This window comes from Indicator indicator, chromosome 7 (genome assembly GCF_027791375.1).
Source record: "Indicator indicator isolate 239-I01 chromosome 7, UM_Iind_1.1, whole genome shotgun sequence".
NCBI lineage: Eukaryota > Metazoa > Chordata > Aves > Piciformes > Indicatoridae > Indicator > Indicator indicator.
The window spans coordinates 11334152-11357158 of NC_072016.1; the positions used below are offsets into that span (position 1 = coordinate 11334152).

At 42.3% G+C, this 23007-nt stretch overlaps 1 protein-coding gene across 1 annotated transcript in view; it reads right to left on the reverse strand.

Annotated features, from left to right (window-relative positions):
• The window catches only part of SUFU (SUFU negative regulator of hedgehog signaling), an 89607-nt gene that overhangs the window by 44823 nt on the left and 21777 nt on the right, over positions 1–23007 (reverse strand). The window contains exon 3 of the mRNA XM_054382328.1: positions 17699–17835. Within this exon, the coding sequence (XP_054238303.1) occupies positions 17699–17835 (137 nt within the window). The remainder of the gene's footprint in view (positions 1–17698; positions 17836–23007) is intronic.

The window sequence follows — 23007 nt, forward strand, 5'->3', positions numbered from 1 at the left end:
AACTATCAAGCCAACACTTTCCACTCCTAAGAAGCTCTGCTACAACAACCCTTTTGACCTGCTCTAATGTTGTGCAGATTAGCACCTGTGGCAAAGTTTCCTACTGGTTTTGAGGAGGAAATGAAGCACAACAAATGTTACAGTAGTTTTTGCACTGCATTTCTTAAATAGACAACATATATTTAGATCCAGGATCCAGTAAAAGGTGAGATGGCTTTCAGCAGTAGCTGTGAAAAATCATGGTCTGCTGCTGAACAAGCATCACCTCTACCATTACAAGAGGGCAACCAGCCTGTGAGCAGCAAATTTCAGGACTCAAGTGTCTTTTGCTGCTGCAAAGACTTCTGCTTCTTTGAACTCGTGTGTTACTTGACTCCACAGCAAAGCCAGTAAGACATATGATGCATCCAGGGAAATAACTGTATGTAATGGGAGGAGTTTGACATATTCCTGTCACAAATCACAAGCCTCAAACCAGTTGGTGTGTTCCTGTACTTGGGAGTAAGCTTGGAGAAGGGGGAGCACACTCTTCTCTGCAGGTGTGCACATGGCAGACAGAGTCCTCACTGCCTACCTAAGGAGGCTGAAGCTCTGACCAAAGCTGCTTCTGCAGCTATGGCATGCACATGAGGACCATATCGAGGTTCACTTGTATCTATGGACAAGTGTAACTCACCTCCACTCTTCTCCACTGCTGGGGGCACAGTTAGCATTTTTACTTACCTAGATGTTCAGTTTTACTATCCCTTAAAAGCCAAGTCTCAGGTTCAAACACCATTAGGGTAGCACAGTCAGTCTTCCAGGCATGAGAACAGCATGACAGCATAAGCCTCGTTTCTTTAGGTCAGCACAGCAAAACCCACAGTCACATCAGAAAAAGTTACCAGGACCTCACCAGGGAATTGTCAAATCTGTAGGACAGACGTCAAGGCACAGAAACGATCTAGCCATCAAAAGAGGGAATAAAATAGCAAAGAAAATGAAAGAAAATATGTTAAAAGTTTAAATCCCAATGATGTAGTGTGTGGGCAAATCAGCAAATCCTCAGGAGTAAAGGAAGGCTCTGATTTACTGCACGCAAGCTGATCCACAAGGGACTGCTGTTGAATGCTGCCTCACAGTAAACCTGAGGCGGTGACATGTTCCCTTCGTGGAACGAAGAGCTAAGCTACCTGACCTGCCCCAGGGCAAGCACACACACACTTCAGCAGTTACCACCGGAGTGCTGGATGCCTTGGAGATACATTGGCTTGCTTACAGTAGCACCCTAGGACACTCACATCCTTCCTGCTTGGAAGGGGCACTAATAGGACTTCAACCTAACACAACACGGTGACCCATCCTCACAGATCTGCAGCTCCTTCCTTTTCTGCAAGTCTGTGTTTTAAAGAAAACTACTTTTCATTTTTTTTTTCCCTTTCTGTTATGGACTGCTAATTCCATGAAATCAAACTGCTTCATAGGGAGGCATTGATTTCATAAGACCTCATCAAGGAAGTCATTAAAACATTTCATTTCAAACTCACTATTTTATTTAATAGTTTATAACAGCAAATCTGAAGCCTCTCTCTAGCTTTATGAAAATGAGAAGCCTATATATTTCCCATAGACCAGCTCTTGTACCATTCTATTATGTAAAAGCAGTATCTGTAACACAGTGATACCAGACCAGTCTGTTAAGGTTCCCATATTTTGAAGTCTTTAAAATATCATTACCCATTTTCTTTTACAGCCCATATAAAACAGCTGAGGATCCTTCATGTGGCAATGGTCACAGCTTGGCTGTGCAATCTCTCCTAACTTTACTATCCAACTGCTCTATAATGAGAAATGGGGATAAAACTCAGAGAAAACCATTCTGCTGTAGACTAGTAAATTTCCTTTGTGTAAGGTTGCTCATGTCCTTTCTTGGATTACACCCCCCCCCCTTTAATTTGACAAAATACAAATGATGCCTAAAGAAATAAAACCAAGTTATATTCTTGCCCTCAAGACATGCATGCAGTTTACACTCAAGAGACACTACCTAGCTCTAGAGGGAAACACAGATTGCTTCCCACTGTATTTTCAGTTTCTTTTCTAAACCTGACAATTTCACATGTATGGGATCCTGCTGGAAGCCCTTACTCCCTTGAATGTCCACAGGGAGTAAAGTGAATAGGATGCCAAACCAACCTAAGTACTAGGAGCTAAGAAACTTCCATCCAAAAGGTGACCTCAGGCTGAATCTGGGTTAGGGAACATTTCCAGTGCATTCTTTATTCTGCAGCCTGAGTAGGTGGAAAATAGCTATTTGGGCCTCTAGAAGTCAAGTATGTTCTCTGGCATATGCATTGGGGACTGTATGGAAGAAAACAAGTAGCTGATGCTGTTCCACCAGCAAGAAGAAAGCAAAGGAACTTGAAGCATATCTCCTGTTCACGCATTGCCTGACATACAGTTCCCAGACAGAGTCAGGCTCCAGAACAGTTCAGACTGCATCACCCTGGATCATCCAACGGCCAGAAATGTCCCTTTCTGACACGATCACACCATGCAATTCTTGAGATCGATTTTTCAAATTAGGAGAATGTACTTGTAGCCTAACTGTTCCTCTGAATCTCTTCTAAGACACATCCTTCTTCAAAATATCAGCTAAAATCTGCAACAGGTTCAACAGTTCTGACTTGTCAGTCAGATAAATCCATTTGGACAGTGAGTTACAGGTTATGAGCTGATACTGCACAGAATGGGAGAAGGCTTCAGTACATTAACCACTAAGTGTGCTTGGATCTGGGAAAACAGCCACTCTACTCCTATCCTTCCAAAGCAAGTTTCTGTGTTCCTCTCTTGTTTCTGCAGAAAGCCAGGCCATCGTTACATAGCCACTTTATTCTGGGATATGTGCAACACGATGCTGAAACAATCCTGCTTGTCTCCCTCAGAAAGCAGCAGCTACCAGTAATGTTGCTTCACTGTGTTAGCAAGCTTGTGGCTTCTCTGCTAGCTCAGTCGAAAAAAATACCCCAGATAAATCTGCAACAGCACGTGCCACTGGGGAGGCTGCAAACAAGATGACCACATCCCTCACATGAGCCAGACCTACATTATCTGCATCACTCTCTTGAAAACTTGCTGCTCCTAGGGGGTACAAACCTGCGTTTTATATTCAACTGTGATATCTCAGCTAAACTGCAGGCAGTGAGCTGCAGACTTCAGCCAGCATAACTCCAGAGAAATTCTGTATTTGAGGGCAAAGGAAAGAAGGATTTTGACTTCATGACTTATGGGTGCAGGAATGTTAAAAAGGCCCCCAGTGAGTTCCCGACCAGCATGACAGTGATGCAATCAGACATTTAAATTAAATGCAGCTTATCCTATACTTACAGAAACAATGTAATTTATTGCATTGCTATTACCCTATGCACGGTCTGTATAATTTATTATATAAATGTATTTTCTTCAACACATTTTTAATATTCAGTCTGTCTTTAGTTAAAAAAATAAAAAGAAAGCTAATCTGGCAATCTGTCACAAATAACATTTGATGCTGTTTTTCACTACCATTTTGCAGACTGAACGCCTAGAATTAATAAGTGCAGACACAGAGTCCAACACAGAAATGCATTAGCTATATTTTTTACCAGAGCTACTTAATACATTCCTAACTAGCTCAACAATGTATAAAAAGCATGAATGCAAAGATGAAGCTGTAATAAATGATACAAAAGCTAAAGAAAAAATATTGCCCCAAAATATCCAAGTAATACTGTTATTGCAATTCATTACAGGGATGCAAATAAATAAACACACACACAAACACCACAATATAAAGAAAAATACTTTGTTCAGTCTCATTTGCCAACCACATTAAATTAAGATAATGTCAGGATGCCCAAACTAATGCTAAATTCACTCTGCCTGCTTAGTTGCCTAACCTACAAAGGACTGCACACATGGATGGGCCAAGGGCAAAAACAATTGGAATATCATCTATGGGGCCTGATGGCAGTTAGTTTATAATTTTATTCTCAAGTCAAGCTGAATGTGTTTTAAGAATATACAAGAAATTAGTAGAATCCAAGCCATGATGTATTTGCACTACATTAAAAAAAAAGCTTTTCCTCCTTGTTTTTATTCCTCCTTTATCTCCTGTCTTGGAAACAGGCACTGCCCCAGTTCTGGCACTCCAAAGAGGTGCAAATTCACATGGTGCTGTGCCTGCTGCAGACATGCAGCACTGACAAGATGCTTTAGGACGAATTAAATCCCTGGAGCACAATTAAACAATAGCTCCACTGCAGGGATTCAAATTGAGCTTTTAGAAACAAGGGGCCTAGGCAAAAGGTTCTTTAAAAAAAAAAAAAACTAAACCAGAAAACAACAGTTTGTAAAACCCCAGATTATCAGTACTGTAAGGACTGGTTGACCTCTGGTGTTTGAAGACAATTTCAGAAAGAAGTGTGATGCAGATTTTTCCAAAAAATTGACCATCGGGTTGAAAATACAACAGCTCCAGGGTGCTAAGCCTGAAAAATCAATGAGCCCCTCAAAAGAGCCCCAGTCTGTGCAGGCATATATAAACTTATTTGATCATTTAAGTATCCTGGACTGGAAGCACAACGAAAGGCCTCCCATCCCTTCCTTGTTCCTCGTGCCCTGCTCAGAGCCATCACCCACCCCTGTACTGCAGCTTTCACTGATGGAGCTGCAAATGCTGTTTTTTCTTATTACGAAGTAGATAGCAAGCATCCATCTCATGTGATGCTGCAGAGTGTAATATTTTAGCCAAAACATAAATGCTAAAATGCTGTCAGACAATCATCAATTTAGTTCTGGGCCTCCTCTTCTTCTTCTGTTTTCCAAGCCATTTCTTTCAATCCCCTCTACATCTGCATGTTTGGCTTGCTCCTTCTCCCTGCCCATGCCTCCATGCGTACACAATTTCCATGACTGCAGCCTCTGAGAATTTCTCATGCAGGCTCTCAGCAAGGGACTCCCGTGCCCAGGGCATGCTCCCACCCTCTGCAAGCAGTGGGCCCCCTGTCCTCTCCCTGACTCCATATAGCCTGCTCTGCCAGCCACCTCCTCCCATGTTTCCTCTCTCCCCCACAACTTCATTCAGCTCCTCCACATCTGCTCCTTGCAGCTTTCTCCAGTCCTCATAGTCAGCAGAGGCAGGAGCTGGCATATCCATTCTGCTTGGCATTAGTGCTGCCTGGGGCAGGATGCATCTCCTACTTTGCTTTTGCAACAACACGGTTCTCATCCATCTGCAGATTTATCTGCATGGCTCCCTCCCACAGGGACAGAGGGCTGGAGGAAAGCATAGCAGCATGAAAGGGCTTAGCCAGCACTGATGAGTATGATGGAGAAAGAAAGCAGACAGACGTAAGCAGATCCTTTCCAGCCTCACAAAACTCTTACTCCAAGCTCTTGCTCACCACACCCTGTCACTCAGACTGGTTGCCTCTAAGATGCTGCCCTCTTTCAATGGGCAAATGGGACAACCTTCTCTTACTCTCTCCATCCCCCAGCCCAGTAACTGCAAGGGAATGGGAGTAACTCACTTGCCAAATCCTGAGCTCCAGGCCAGGCAAGAGACCCTTCCACCTCTGTCCAGCTGTGCTGCAACCAGCTTTCTGCATCCTTCAGCTAAACAAGACATGCTTTACAGCTCACTTTCAGAGGACAATATTTATGTGTTCAATAGTTCCAGAAACTGAATAGCCTCAGGATGAAGTTGAGGCCCAGGAGTGAGAAAGGATGTTATCTGGCAAGAGCTCCTGTCAGATAAGGGCTGAGGTCAAAACAGGTATTTAATGACGGTTCCTTTACAGATTATGTGGTCCCATGTGGCCAATTTGAAGATATACTTGCCTTTCATTAAAAAAAAAAAAAATCCCTATCCTGTGTCCTGGCACATGAAAGCCCAAATGTTTCACAGTTACCTATCCAGGTGCAACTAGAACAAAGACTTGCAGCCACAGCATTTACCAACTTCTAGCTGCCCTCAGCCAGCGAGGAGAAAGGCAGCAGGAGAGAAAAATGTTTTTCTTGCTGTTGGATCTCCTATGTACTTGCACATGTGCAGGTCATGGAGAGGGATAGATGCTTAGATGGACAGAGGAGCAACATAAGACAACAGTCACTTTTGATCTTCCCCTAGATATCTATGAGATGTTCCTGTTGAAGAGCTTTCAAGAAGCTTTAGAGGGAATGAAGACAATATCCTCTGTGGGACCCAAAGAAGATGCAAGCAGTTTCTTTTAATAGGCTTCAAAACACAGGCATCTGATAGAAAGACTGCTAGACTGCACTAGGGCAGTCCTTTTAGCAAAAATTACTCACGAAAGGGGAGATGGTCTGTGAGAAAACACCTATGGAGTTACCAAATCATAATCTCTTCAGGAAAGAATTTTAGTTAACCAGGCATTAGTTCTGGGGCTTATACCAGACAGGAAGGGCAGGGGTCTTTGAGGAAGCACTGTAGCATTTTTCTCAGTGGTTGATTATTTTCTCTTACATTTTCAGGAATTTAGACTTGCACAGGCCAAGCTTTTGTTTTAGTTTGGCAAAGCAGGAGGCTGAAGGGCAGGGAACAGAGGAACTTTGTATTCGCACACATTTGTGTAAAATATTAGTGATGCATTGAGCTCGACCAACTCATTACAGTAATGCAAGGGAAACACTTAACTTTACCAAAGAAATACATTCATGGTTCAGATGGAAAATGGCTAGCCTGTTTTTGGAGCACCTTTTGAAATGCCACCCCAAGTGTTTTGAGATGATTCCTTTAAACCCTTGATTTTAAACCAGCAAACAGGAGAGTCCACTTTCCACAAGCTCTGGACTGCCTGCAGCCTCTGAATATACTCTCCCAGCTTCTTTTCCCCACCAAGAACAAAACACTTCCCCTGCTGTGCCCATTTGCAGCCTTCTAGCTGAGCAGGCTGCTGCAACAGATCTTTGCATCTGAGGCTGTCAGAAGATGGTCTGTAATGAGCTCCTCACACTGCCACTCTTGCGGGCAGAGCGGGTTAGTCAGAAAGCACAGTTTGAGCACCACTTGCTGCACAGATCTTCAACAGAAAAGTGTAAGAAGGAGGGTGTGTAAGTGAACCCAACTTTCAGCTCAGTCCACTCTGTTTCATCTAATACGGGTTTGGCAGCTGTGAAGGGAAAAAAAACCAGTCTGTTTCAGAAGGCTACTCAGTACTCTCCTCTGTGCATCCCAAACAATTGCACACAGGCAATGAAAGAGGATGCTCCTATGACTGCAGAACAATCCACTGTGGCTTTCAGCTCCAGAAGCAACATTGCATTGTGCGAAAGCTTTTAACTATTAAAGTGGCTGCTTCAGTTTCCTAGGGAAGACCATTCAGGACAAAGATCTCATGTGAGATGCCAAAGGACCTCACGTCAGCAGGAGGAGGGGTTTTCTGCCTTCCCTGAGCTGTTTCCTTCGTCTTGCATTCCTTCTTATTACAGTGGACAAAGCTTTTGTCCAGGGCTGGGATGACCATAAGCAGCTTCTCCCCCACTTCTTTATCATAGGAGTCACAGATGTTCTAAACAGCGCCTGCTGGTTCCCAGCATGTTGGCTCCTCCTCATCCTCCTGCATCAGGGAGACTCTGGGTGGGACAGAGAAAAGGTTTCCTGAAAGAGTTTGGCTCCCTTTGCTTTGGGCAGAAAACATTAGCAAAATCAGCTCTGATCCTGAACTGCAGCCACTCAGGATAAACACCTGCTAGGGGCTGGCATCCAAAAGTCCCAGGCGCAGGGCCTGCTGGCTGTTCTCCTGCCACGCCAGGTGCTGCAGCAGCCTTGCACCCAGATGCTGTCACACAGCTTCCCCTGAGTCCCCACGCCTGTTTCCATCCTCTCTTTCCCGGCAGCAGCCCACACGCAGTAAGAAGACTGAAACAACTTGTGCATTTATAAATGCAACTGTGTATCAGATTTACAAGGGCTGCTGCTCTGTCCCTCTCTGAGATTTGGGAACAGCCTCAGGGCACATGGGCTGAAGCAAAGCACAAAGAGAAGACATTTTTTTCCCTTTTTTATTTTCTTTTTTTTTTTTTTTAAACAAAACGAACAACAAACAAAAACCAGCACGTTGTGAAAACAAAGCAGCTGAATGAACTGTACTGAAGAGCAACAAGCTGAGTTCAGTTCCCAGGCAGGAACAGGACCCAAGTTCATAGAATTAAAAGAGACAGCATCAGCTGAAATCTAGCCAGCTCAAACTAGGCCTAGACCTACTTTATCTAAATTGCAGTAGTAGCTAAAAACAAGCCTTCTGTTTCGGGCAGTGCTGAGATCCCTCCCTTACTGCCTAGGAATACTATGCAGTCAGTAAAGCAGTCCAGGGGAGACAGCCTTCCTTCTATTTCAACAGAGTCTTTTATAAGCAACAAAGACTTTCTGTGCCTCTACTTCTGGCACAAAACGCCTCCATGCCTTTGTGTCAACCTACCCTTTGGGGCTAGAGAAGGTCAGAGACCTGCCCTCAGCTGAGAGCTAGGTGTCAGAGAGACAATACTGGCTTCCACAACAAGGCACAGCAAGCACCTAGGTTAACCCATGAGTCGAAACTGCAGATGAGAAAAAAGCCCAAACATCATGAGGTTAAGGAGGTAGAAAAAGGCTTTGATGTATGTTATATATATAAAAAATTAAAAAGACAGTTTCAAACCATCACAGTAGCTCACTGACAACACAAGCCATAGACTTTTCATCTTCCAAGTTGAATGACAACAGTGGTGTCCTTGGAAACTTCTGGGTTCCCAGTCATGTTTTCCCACTGCCAAACTGCAGCCTGAGAAGAAGCTTAGAGGAGCCTTGTATCCAAGTCCAGCAGTGCTGATGAAGCAAAAGGCAATGTCACACGAGTGGTGTTGGTCCCTGTCCCTCAAGCACCTGAGAAAACACCTGGCACTTTTTAAACCTGGTCAGTGTGCTGCTGAGGCACTGTGGCAAAAGGAATTTTGTGGGGAATAAATTCCCACCAGTGTGGCACAGTGCCCTAGAAAATCCCAAACAAAGGCCAGGGAGATGCTACCCACCAAACCCAGGAAAAGATAAGCAACTGCCAGCTTGTCCCTCCACCAACTGAAGAAGTGACAATGATCCAAAGCAAAAGGCAAGATTGAGGCTGGCACTGGGGTGCCTTCCAGTATTGCAAAGGGGCAGCACTCTGCCTACCCTGGAAAAAAACATCAAGTTAATCAGCTAAAATCTAAGGTAAATCAACTCCATTTATGCTACCAAGAAGGAGGACAGTAGCAATAAATCTGGCTCCAGCTTCAAAGTTTTGTCTGTGCAAACCTGAGACAGTATTTCAAGAGAAAATGCATTTACATGCCCACAAAATATCTCCTCTTAGAGTCATCCTTTCTGCAAATAAAAACATTTTCCATGAGGTCTTTTCAATCTTGTGTGTCTGATCAACGGCTTCGCAGAGAGCTGCTTCTCTCTGGATTACTTGAAGTGCTGCATAAGCTTTATTTGTAATCTACAGGGGGAAGTAAAAAGGGTTGGGTCCATCTGCAACCACAACTTTGGTGTGATGCCCATCAGGACAATTCACAAAAGACGCACTTGGCAATTCCCTCCACAACAACTTCAGAGTCTCCAGCCAGCTCTGGCAGAAGCCAGCAACAGGTTGGAGACCAAAGCACGAGCTTGATAGCTGCCTGTCGTGCCCGGTGCGTCAGCCAACCACTCTGCACACAAGCAAGCAGTTTGTTTTCTCAGCCAGCGTGTGGTTTGGTACCAGCTACAGCACGTACGTCCCAGCTGGAAGCTAGGGGATGTGACAAGGCTGGCTCTGGAGACGGAGGGAGGGATGAGAAATATTGGGGAGGTGAGCTCATAGGCAGCAGTATGGGGAGAAGTAGACTTTTGTGGTGGTGTGGGATGTAGAGGGGCCAGTGCACAAAGCTGTAAAGGACCAGGCTCAATCTGTGCTGCTGCTCACAGAACAACTTGCTTTATGAGAAACGTCTAAGAGGAATTAGGCTAAAACCCAACAATTTCTCATGGACCATTGAATAACTATCAGATGATGAGAGCTTTTGGCCATGACAAACCTGGGTTAAATTGGAACCAGTGACTTAGTGTTTCCATACCCCTTTGCAGGATAAAGGCATGCAGCCAGCGTGCTTGGTTGAGTCTTGTTCACCTATGGCAATTTACTGTGCTACAGATACAGTGTTTGTGCAGCAGAGTTCACTGCATAACAGGTTCTGTTGAAATGAAATTGATGTTGATTTATACTTCTTTGTGGAGCTAAACCACAGAGTTAACCCCCTCCCATTTTTCATCTAAAATACTGGAATACTACAGAGGAGTCAGGGCCAGCTCTACACTGGAAACTGGTCAATATTACAAACAGATGATAGGGGGGAAAAAAAGAATATATATACATATATGTTTTAAAGAGCCATAGCAACCAGAACAAAACAATAAATCTGCCTGGGGTTGGGGAAAAAAAGTAAATAAAGGCACAGTCAGGGGGAATATATATGAATTACTGGGAGATTTTGTTTGGCTTTAGTCATCCTACTGGGAAGAAATAAACAGTTTTACAAACAAGCTAGACAAGCCTCATTTGTATTCAAGGAAGCAAGGAGTTTGTTTTGGGATTGGGTTTTTCAGTTGTTTGGTTTTGTTGTTTGGTGGTATGTTTTGGTTTTGTTTTCCCCAACCTTTTTACACAAATTGGCCTGTGTCAAGAATGTTTGAAAACATGTTGGCAAGGAAGGAATCACTGAGGCTACCACACTGAAGCTTTCTGGACTCCACAAGATCTGAAGATGAGGCCCAGCAGTTACACCAGGGTAGCAGGTGTCAAGGTATTTGCTGGCTTAACGGATGTGGGTCTGTGACCCCAAGTAAATCACTTAATCCCACTGAGTCCCATTATTTTCAGTGTAAAAGTTACATTGCACTGTCAATGCAAAGTGCAGAGACTAAATTGTATCAGATTAGAACTGCTGAACAAGAAGAGTGCATCTACACTTGCAGTCCTTACAACTCCTGTAATTACCCTTGTTTAAAAAAAGAGGGGAGAAACTGCAGCACACAGAGCTAGCATAACACCCCCAAACTGAGCGTGCGTCGTTCTCCAACGACAGACAAACCATCAGACAGTAATTTCAACTTGAAGAAAGTGTCAGAAATAACTAAGGAAGTCTAGACATACCTCATTTTGGACTTGCTTTTCAACCTGGCTGCCAAAGGCTGGTGTGGCTGTGCTGCTTCAGGCACTTATGCATCAGTCAGAACCATCCTCCCCTCCAGTAACTGGGAAATTGGAGGACAGAAGCTCATGGATACTAAGTTCCTGCAGGTTTCTCAGAAATAACTGAAGAACAAGAAAAGGTATCTCACACCTTAGCCTCTGAAAAGGGAATCCCTCTCCATGACAGTGCAGAGTGGGCAGTGTCTTTGGTAGGGGGGGTGGGGAGGAACCCCAACACAAATCATGCCTAGCTAGTTCAGCCCCTATTTTGACATGTTTTTATCCATGTGTAACTGTTGGAATTAATTCTGCCCAAGACACTTATCAAAAGTGCAGTAAATTGTTTAAGGACTAATTCATACAAGTTAAATTTCTCCAAAAGCAATCAGCTGAAATCTACATTAATTCAACACCCACAAACTGCATCTTGCATGCTTACTTCCTTTGCTTGTACGTTTCGTTGTCACAGTTTTGCAGTCCCCAAGACATAAATAGCTTCCCACTACTGACAGGTCAAAGCTTAAACATTAAAATTCAACTTTTAAATTAGATGAGACTTCAAACTCACATTTAAATATCATTTAGTGCATCAGTAATCAGAGACTATGAAACAAGACAAAATACGTATTTACGGAACCATAGAAAATTAGGCTTAGAAGACCTGAAGAGAACACTAGAGAGTCAAGACATTTTTAAGACTAGGAAGGCTCCTACTCTGCCCTCACCTAAAGGATCAGCTTTTCCTAACAAATATCCAGGAAGAATAGTTTGACTTGTTCTAAAACATATGCAGCAAAGAGGAATCTGAAACTATTCCAGTACTTCACTGCATTTACCATTCAAAAGTTTCTCCTAATAACAAACCCTAAGCCTACCTCACAGAAATTTTAGTAGTGATATGCCTCTCATATCACCAGCAGGGACACAAAAAAATATTACTTAATTCCCTACAGCAACCTTTTGCGTATTTGAAAACTATTCTCACATCTTCCTTCCAATTTCTCCTCCCTGGACTAAACAAATGTAACTCTTCTGATTATTCCTCCACAGACCATATTTTTATGGACCTTTGGGTCATTATTATTCTCTTCCAGACCCTCTCCAAGTGGGAGGCATCTGACTTAAAGTCTTTCACTCAAAACAAATACAATGCACTTCCTTTCTTTCCAAGGGGTTGCCAGCAGCATAGGACCCTATCATACAGAATACATAGAACACTTCTACTTAAACATCAGAGTAATTCCACTGTCTTCCACTGGTAAGAGCGTGTTGGTTTAGGTATAGCTCATGTGTTATGGCAATTCCAGCTTGTTTCTTCTCCTTTCAGAACTGCTGCCATACCCCAGCTGACAATTGTGCATTGGATTATTCCTCTGTAAGCACAGGACCTCGTGCTTTTTGTGCCTCCCTGACCTTACTGCACATCAGTACATCAGACCATTTCTGCTATTCACAAAGGTTGTTCTGCATTCCAGCCTTCTGTGCCGTGGTGCTCTGATGTGTCTGCAGATTTCACCAGGATACTCTGCATTTCATTATCCTGGTCAACATCAAATTGCATGAGCTCTAGGATGGAGTTTGGATTCCTATAAAACCTACACAGTCTTTTGTGGTTGATGACTACACATTGACAATGACTCAGAGTCTAAATATCCAACCAGTATTGCATCCCTCTTTCTTTAATTGTTATCAAGATCATATTTCCTCAGTTCACTCACATACTTGTTGGAAAGGACAATGTCAAAAGTCTCACTAGTACCAAGGCAACAAACATTCACTGCTTCCCATGGTGTCTTTTACTTTACTGTGACATCACCTCAATACTTCTAAGGCTAGTTCCACTACCTAGTTCCCTACCACAATTCATGCACTGCAGAGAATACAACCAGGGCACATGCCATACCATTATCTCTAAGTCCACAGATGAAAAGTTCTTCCCAACAGTTTCTCAAATCTGTACCCTACAGCTGCAGCTGTTTTCTTTCAGGCCAAGAAGGAAACAGCAAGAACTCATACACACAACACACTTGTTTCCATGTTATATCAGTATATTGCCTCATGACGTATACCAGGCAGGCCCTTGACAACAACCTAACTTTACCTTAGAAAAAAAATAAAACAACCCCAAAAAAACCCCAAAGTTTATTTCAGGAAAACACAAACCACAGACTTTCTGTACTGATCAAGCATCACAATACTGCAGCACCTAAAGAGTTAACAATAAGTCCTGGATAAGTTTTCTGTATAAAAAGTTTTTTTTCCTCTTCTTTTGAACTGAATTATAAATTTGTTCTACCATGAGATATTTCCATTATCCCCATGAACCATAACAAGTTAAGGTCACTAAATTGTGCAGAGTTTCATTTTCAAGGTTTGCAGGTTTAGTTTTTTTAAAAAAAAAAACTAAAACTAACAGAGTTGGAATTTGTGGTCATGGTCAAACAGTGATAAAATCAAGAACAGATAAAGCCACAAATACCATTTCTTGAGTCTTGCGAGCTTGGTTTCATTGAGGGAGGGGAGGTAGTGCCATTTAATCAAAAGCACAAAGCATCAAGTGTTTGTTACAGTGAACAGAGAAGCCAAGGCTCAAAGGGGTCTGAAATTCAATGCAGAAAACTGCTTTTCTAAAGTACAGCCAGAGTGCAGGAGAGATGGAAATAAAGGACATTCATTTGCCTACAAGAGTTTGTTACAGAAATACATCACTTGCAATGAGACTTGCTTTGCAGCTGCAGGACACAGGAATAATATGTGGGACAACAGTAGCTGCTAGATGAGTCTTCAACTCAGTCATCACCACCTGAAATTCTCAGACTCAGCAGCAATATAACTACACCTTACTCTCCCCTAACTTCAACCAGATCCAGCAAAGTGTATCTATGATAACTAAAAAGTTGGCTTGTCATTCAAGAGATAAGAATACTGCTCTTAGCACAGCTTTCAAAGTAAACAAACTTCTGACATGTGAAAGTGCTTGGATCCTATCCAAGAAATTCCTGCTAGTGTGTTTTTTGTTTGGTTGGTTGGGGTTTTTGCTTTGCTTCTTGTTCAGAGTGGATTCACAAGCTTTACTTAAGTTGTTTTGGTTTTTAAGATTATTTTGACGTATCAAAGAGATTCCACAGATTTTTTTGAACAAGCAAAGAGAACAACATTAAGGTAAATACACCAGACTCAAACAATGCATTTCACACATGCTCCAAATGGCATAGTCAGAGCTTGAGCAAAACCAAACCTTTCATCATGTGAAATAATGCTACTGTACCACAGCCTCCCTCATTGCCCTACTGGGCTTCAGAACCACACCTTCAAACACTTCAGAGTTTTAAAGTTTTAACACCAGGGAAGTCCTGTAAAAGACTGAAAGAACGATGACAGCAGAAACTCACTGGGCTTTGCAGAGTGAGCACATTAGACCAGGGGAAATCCTTTCAGCAGAAAAAAACCCAAAGGCTGCTGAGCACTGAGTACCTGACCACCCAGAGGTGACACAAGGGACAACATGAGAATTGCTCTGGAGATTGTGAATCTGAGAGGGTACAGCTTGTGGGAGGAAAGCAAAGCAGGATAGGTCAGGCGTAGCAGAAGGACTGGAAACTCTGCAGGGCAATGGAGTGAGTGAGCCAGTGTACACCACATTAGAAAAGGACTGCATCCAGCTATGCTCCACTGGTATGGCCCTGAGATAGAGTCTGCCTTATTGAAAACCTTACCTGTTTGGTTGGGGGGCAAATTCAACCCACAACATTGAATCATCTTGACAGGATTAACCTGAGGTCTATGATTAGCCAGAAGATTTTAGCCTGACAAAGTTCATTCAAAAGAGACAACCAATCAATAAATTTGTACCAAAATAAAATGAGGGCTTGACCACTTGCCTCAACAGCATAGTTTCCTTGTATAAAAAGCATGGAACAGTTGGGAATACCTGGTGATAGCACAGAGCTGCTTGCTGAAGGGTATGAAGCTCTATAGAAAAAAAAACCAAAAATCCTGCTCTTCTGTGATATTTTAAGGGGCATCTGGAGGTCTCTTGTCCAGCCTCCTATTTTAAAGGGAGCCTTCACCAGCACTAGACTAGGGCCACTGCAATTTTGTTGAGCTAAGTTCTGGACCTTTCCAGGAACAGAGATCCATCACCTCTGTTATAAACTGTTCCCTGTCCTTTGCCACCATCAGCATGAGCAAGTTTTCCCCGAAGCCCTTGGAGAACCTCCCATACTACAATACAGAGCTGTAGCCCCTTGCAGTATTTGAGCTTGACTCCATAATCTTGTAATTACCCTCCCATTAGACCACCCTGCACCTTCTATTCACAAGCTAAACCCTCCATCCCTAACTCCCTCCAGCTCTCCTTGTAGTTCTTGTGCTCCATGACCCCAAATCAGCCTGGGCACTTTCCAGTTTTTCAGCATCTCTGAAACTAGGAGGCCCAAAACAGGACACAGTATTTTAAGTGAGGCCTCCCCAGCATCATGCCAAAGAGGTAATAACTTCCCTTAATCTGCTCATGCTCTTCCTAAGGTAACTCAGCATGTGGTTTGCCTGCTGCATGATGAGCATACTGCTGGCTCATACTCAACTTCACATTCAAAGAAGGTCGTCAATTTATGATTCATACACTGGGTTTTTTAATAACATAAATTGAGAGCTAAAACCCCAGAGGCTAGAATCCATTAACATATATTTGAGCAGTGCCTTTTAAGATCCATGGTGGGAAAGTCAAAACCAGCACGGATAAGCAGAAGATAATACTGGAGGCTCTTAGAAGTTCATGTCAGACTACTATGCATGGGCACAAACACTCCTTTCAGTCTAAAAAAAAGTTCATTGGCTTTGAGGCCAAAGAGATGAGACTGCATTAGTGCAGGAAACCAAACAAGGAAAGTCTCTGCCCTGAGTGCCAGCTTAGTCACTGAAAGGTTTGTCCTAAACTACCCTTGCAAATCCTGTTTCACTCCACAGACCTCTTCTTACCCATGGAAAGGGTGAGACAAACAAGCAAGCGCTGCTTGAAGGCTGCTTAACATGCAAACAGAAAACCATGAAGCTACTCTATTAAAGAGACAGTTATGAGAGCCTACACTGAAGTATAAAATTTAAAGGGCTCCAACAGGTCTTCCATGTAAGTTAACATAACATATTGTATGTTATTTTATATCCAAGAGACTTTAGACTCAAACGTTTTCTTCAGACCCTGTAGTCAACACACAGAAAATGTGAGTAAGAATTGGTCACTGCATGGTCAGTATCAAAAAGGCAGGATGGGAACCCCAAACAATGGCAAAACATATAGCAGTCACATGGATTTAAATGGTTAAGACTAGCAAAAATCAAGATAGAAAGGTGAGCCCAAATTTAGATGGCAGCTGGGGAAGACATGTACATAGCAAAGATTTTAAAAAAAAAAAATGCTTGCATAATTTTAAACTGCAACAAGAGGCACTCCCAATATGAAGCCAAGAAATAATCTGTGCTGGCATTAGTCTCTGCCAGTCAATATTTAGAAAAAATACCCAAGAGTTGCCACTGCCTCAGATATTTGTCAGAGAATAATCCTGTTTCGGACAGACCTTTTTCCCTTTGAGAGTGAGTCAGCTGACTGAAAACCAGCAATAGGAGCAGGAGTTACTGAACAATTTATTAACTTTCAGAGCAAGTACCAAATGTTACAAATTCAATAATCATTGAATTTGAAGGTATTTTACTTGTAGAAGACCTCAAACTAAGTTAAAAAAAGTTCTTCAAATCTTTTCACTCACATCTTGTAATGCTGGGAAGTGCCTTTTAAGTACTTTATATACTCAACCATTCTACAGGTCTTCACATGCTCATACTGCAAACTAATATTCAGTCTACTGGTGTACACAAAACCCAGAAAATGTAGGGCAAGATAACATTTTTAGGCACCCTGATTCCCAGTTTTCTAGCAAGGTTTCATCTGCATTAATGATTACCAATTGTTGATTCCTTAGCCTTCCCAGCCTTGGCATGCCTTGTGATACTCACATTTTCTCATCTCAGCAGCTCCTTGTTTAGATATACAGCTGTTGCTCAGCTGCAGAGACTTTGTGAGGGAACTGCATCTTTTTTGAAAGTTTATAGCCCTTCCGCTGAGAATTGAGACCTTATCAGATGGGTGCTCCCCAGCTGTTTCATGATGAAGCTTTCTTACTGAGAGAAGGCGAAAGGAAAGCAACAGAGCCACTAGACAGGCTTCCTATGGTTACTAACTGTACTGTATCTTCAGCTTTCTTATACCAGGGATTTGGAGTTACCTGAACAGCAGCTGGGCTTTGTCTCCATCAAGCTATGCTGATGGAAGGATCACACTCAAGGTCCCACACAAAGATAATTCCTAAAATTTGACTGAGTGCTGATGAGACAAACATCACACTGTGTGACAGATGCAGCCCATCACAAAGAGAGCAGGAAAAAAACAAGCAGCATGTTTAGCCCTGCAGTACCTGACTGGAAGACATATCTGGCTAAGCCTTGCATTAGCTCTGCTGGCCAGGTAGGTGGTGCCGACTCCCCCGTTTCTCTCTTTAGTCGAAATGTCAGCTCAAATCCAAAGCCACTTGGTCCATCTGTTCCTGTAAACCTGCAGGGAATGAAAAATAAAAAGTCACAACATACTTCTTATAAACCAGAGCAGGCTTCAAGGATAAGACCGTGGAAAACAGGTTAAGTGCTCTCATAGGAAAGATAAGTTTAGAAATTCTCTTATTTCAGTCTACTCCAGCTCAAACAGCACAACATCGGTAGGGTGGCTGATGTAATACAATTTACAGGATAACTATCACAGTGGTGTGTTCAGTCAGAATAATATGGTCTTGGAACCATGACTTCTTTCCTGGGACCTGTGGGATTTTCAGCAACCAGAATTTGTTTTTAAAACAGCCAAACAGGAACACCAAACAAAGGGCACAATAGAAAATAATGTTATCCCACCCACGTGAACTGAAATTTAAACACACTGAGAAGTGAGATGCAACTAAAATACTGGGTAGTAGGTTTGTGGGTTGGAACAGTTGAATATTTTGATGTACAGCATGCAATTTCCGCACAGCAGATGATCAGCAGGGGAGAGGGAAACAAGAAGATGCAGGCAAAAATTAATAACCTCTCACACAATGCACTAATTCTTATTTTGTTCCACTAATGCCTGCACACATTGTCCTTGTATATCTAGGAGGACAACAGTAGAAAAGCATTGAATATGGTAACTGCTGTTCAAGAATCAGTAGTTAGGCCATTTCCCTGTTCAACAGTGACAGGTGCCAATCTGTTTGGATTGGCTAGAGAGTCTACCCAGGAGAATTAAGTCATAACTTGACGTACAAGGCTAAAACAAAGGAGTAAATATAGGATACCACACACTACTCTTTGCTTCAGCAAAACCAGTCCTTGAGAATCGTTTAAAAAAACATTTATACATACAGGAAATTTCCTGTTCCAAGCCTCCAACAGGTAAAAATGCCACACTTGCCCATGGAAAATGAGCAACCTCATGGACAAATACATAAGCTTCCAAACTTAAAAGCAAGTTGGGGACATCTGTGTCCTTTCTACCAGTGTCATTGCAGCTCTCACTTGTTTGCTGTGGCTGTTCCATAAAGGAAGAGGAAAGAAGGAAAGATTTATACTAGCATAAAGACACCTTACAGAAGGTTTCCACAGAAGCAAGTTCTCTATGGACAGAGCAGAAAACATTTCAGAATGGCCAACTGGCACATATAGAACCCCTTTGAAGAAGCAAGAGTACTTTTAAGCAACAAGCCAAATAATTACATTTGGTTCTTAAAGCAAGAGCTTACTGAATAACCAGTCAGCCAGGGAGTGGAAACTGGGTGTACAGTGAACCCCGAGATCTGCAACCACACATGCAGCAGGTCTACCACAAAGGCTGGGACAGGATGGTGATAGCCTCACAATGCAAAGTTGCACTTTGTATGCTCAGTGCCCCTCTAGTTTTCATTTCTTTCACACATCAGTTAGCAAAGGGAAACAAGAAGTATTTCCTAAAGGGAGAAACAGACCCACTTCAAAGTGGAGAGTTTTAAAGGACTGATGCCAGGAAAAAGCACACATCAGACACTGAAACACATTAGGAACGGGTCAGTCTTAAGAAAGATCCAAGTTAACAAAAGGCCTTCAGGGTGATCTTTCACTGCTAAAATTCGTGGAAAGTAAGATGTCTCCCTATTGAATTTCCTCTTGAAACAACACAGCTTTACTTCTAATATAGATCTAGCTAAAGTTTAGTGAGCATTTTTATTTTCACTTCACATATCTCCCTGCTTCTCAGAAATTACTGTTTAAAAGAAGAGCACACATTCTTTATATCAATCCATATGCAATTTACTGAGTAACACAAGTGTTCCGCTGAGTATCCATCAAATTTAAAGCAAGATGAGCATTGAGGAGAACACTACTGGTCAGCAACATACAAGTAGTCACAAAGCAGTAAAACTGTCATGCAATATTACTTACATGATTTTTGGTACAGTAATGACATACTCTAAACCATACAAAGAACTATGAGAAGATAAATATAATAAAAGGAAACGAGCAATGAGTTACTTTCCCACTAAAATAGTTTTTTTAAAAAGTACCTTCAAAAAAACATTCAAAAATGCAGCAGCATACAATGTTTGGAACTCTCAAATTCTTAAATTAACAGAATGTAGAAAAAATCCTACCTGCACATAAGAGATTTGTATTTAAAGATAGATTTTAAAATGTTTTTGAACAGCTAATGGTCACAGGTTGTCAAAACCAAGCTGCTTCGTTACAGTGAGAATTTAAATACACACAATTCACCTGCACCGTGCAGCTGCTCTGAGGTAACAGTCTATAAATTAAAAGTGTTTGATCTGTTTAATTTTAGGTTGGTAACATCACAGAATAACAGAATGTTAGAGGCTGGAAGGGACCTCAAAAGATCATCTAGCCCAATCCTCCTGCCAGAGCAGGATCACCTACACCAGATCACACAGTAATGCATCCAGGCGGGTCTTGAATATCTCCAGAGAGGGAGACTCCACAACTCCCCTGGGTAGCCTGTTCCAATGTTTGGTCACTCTGACAGTGAAAATTTTTTCCTCATGTTTACATGGAACTTCCTATGCCTCAACTTCCACCCATTGCCCCTTGTCCTGTCACTGGGCATCATCAAGAAGAGCCTGGCTCCATCCTCTTGGCACTCACCCTTTACGTATTTATAAACACTAATGAGGTCACCCCTTAGTCTCCTAAGGGATGAAGAGACTGTGACACATGTGGCTTAAAAAGCTTGTGATTATTTTAGAAATCCCTTATGCTTAATTCAGACAAGTCTTTCTTAGAAAGAAATACTAATATTCAGAATGCAATTGGAATAGTCATTTTCTATTAGTATTTTTGCCAACGCTTTTGATTTATTCTTTAAAAAAAGCCTTGTATTTGAAAGTAAGCTGAATGTAGTTTCAACAGCTGCCATAAAATTTTCCTTAAGGTACAATGGACCATAACCCAGGATCAGAGCTCCTGGACGAGGTTTGGAGGATATACATGAGAATGGAGACAGATGTGAGTTTCAGGAACTAAATAAACCTCTAACCCTGCCGCATGCTTCTGACTCCTGGTCTAATGAAAATCACAGAGAAGATTCCAGTAGCTAAGTTATGCAGCTTAGCTTCTTTTACATGAGTCTTTTTCACTAGGGAGCAAGTGCTTACACTGGCTCCAACTCCAAAATTTGTGAGGATAAGGATGCATCAGTTTGCTGGCGGAGAGGCAAGTAGCAGCCACAGCCAGCAAATGCATGGGAAATGAATCTGCCCAGTAAGAATCTCAAGACCTCCAAATACATGTGGTGTAAGAATAAAAGACCAAGTAGATGTTTTTTTAATCACCAACAAGGATAAACAGATTCCTCCCTTATAGCTGGGCTGTAAGCAGCTTCTTATTCTTCAAAATCACCTCTGTTCATTTTTGATCATGGCCAACAAGTCAAAAGACGCACCTATCATGACCAAGAAACTCATCCATGATCAGGGAGTTAATAAAATGAGATTCCAAGCAAGTTAATTTATACCAAGATGTACCATTTTTTTCATGTGGAAACACTGGTTTCCCATGACAGCTGCCTCCTCAAAGGACATGTGCCCACTGTTCAGAGGCTGCCAATGAATTGGACAATAAAAAAAAAACCAAAATCACTCTTTGCAGGCTTGTAGATGTTCAAACTCATGCACCTTTCCACAAGTTTCAAATTTTCACCAAGCTTCCAGAAAACTTGCAGCAAAGTCAAACACCTTCAGCCAGTCACGGTCAACCAACAAGCTTTAAAAAAACCCAACCAACCCAGTCTCAGAAGAGACAGACTGAACATTTCCACAGAAAACAGTGGGTGGAGGGGTGAAGGTAACCCACAGAGGGGAAAAAGGTTCTGCTAAAGCATATGGAGGCCAAGTTTGGTCAAGACCTCCTCCGCTGACCTCTTAAGTTCACTGCTACCTGCACTTGAACTAATGTGCTCCCTCCCAAGTGGGTAGCAAAGCATCTGGAGCAGGTTAGCCTGACCCCAGCTCCTGCGTCAACTGGAGGTCACACATTCTTATCACACACTTCTTCCACAGAAGCAAGATTATGGCACTATTTGGGGTTGGTTCCCTAGTGAGTAAAGAAGATGGTGGTTCTGACAAAGGTTTCTGTTTGTTTTGGTTGTTTGTTGTTTTGGGTTGCTTTTTGTTAAATCTGAAAGTGACCAGGTCAGACTATGGCCAATTGAGAACAGAAGCTCTGGATCTCTGTTCAGCATCTCAACACTGAAGTACTTTGCAGGCCACTTCTTAGGCAAAACAACTAGATAGAATACAATAATCAAAAAACACTTCAGCTTTACAGTAAGGTGAGGAACTGAGAGTGTGTGCAGAATGAAAACCTCAAAATTAGTGATTTTGTATCTGTGCATGGCTTCAAGTACATTACTAAGGAGCTGCAACATGCCATAAAGTTTCTGTACTAACAGATCTGAATATTTCACAGTTTGGTTTATGCCTTAGTTCTGCTGAACTCTGCAGGTTTGAGTGAAAGCTTCTTTTCAATGCCTCTGAAATGCCAAGAAGGAAAAATAGAATTTAAAAAAAAAAAAAAATCCGTATTTGCCCCAAAACTAAAGATACTAACTATAAAGAGACTGCATGGATTGTATTGCACCCACCACTACTTCACCCCCTCCAACATGAGGGCACATCAGCTTTATAGCCAACCCAATTGCAAAGCAGCTGGCAAAGTTTTCACAAAAACAAACACTGATGGAGAAATTCTTGGCTTGCTGCATGCCCACTGGCACATATCAGATAGTTTTATGTTTTGACTACAGCAGTAATGGAAGGCTCTGATATCTTCCAAGTCAAATCCAACTCTATATTTAATATCAAAAACCTTATTTTGTCACATGAACAAAAATAAACCTTTTGAAAGCCAAGGTCATATATTACGTGCCATTCTTTGGATTAAAACTCCCTTTATCTGTTCAGCAAATCAGCTCAGCAAAACAGACCACATTGCAGCACTGCACATACACTGAAGGAGCCTGGCTGGTTCCTTTAATGAGGTAAGAGTTTCACTGATCATGATATTTAGTTCCAGCAAACGAATCCAAAGAAATAGAGGCCCCTTTATTTACAGAGCTGTGCAGCCAGGCCCCTGGAGCCCCTCGCCACCCTCTGCTCTGCCAGGCCTTCTCCTGAAGCCACACACAGAGAACTGAAAAGCTGCTCCCCTC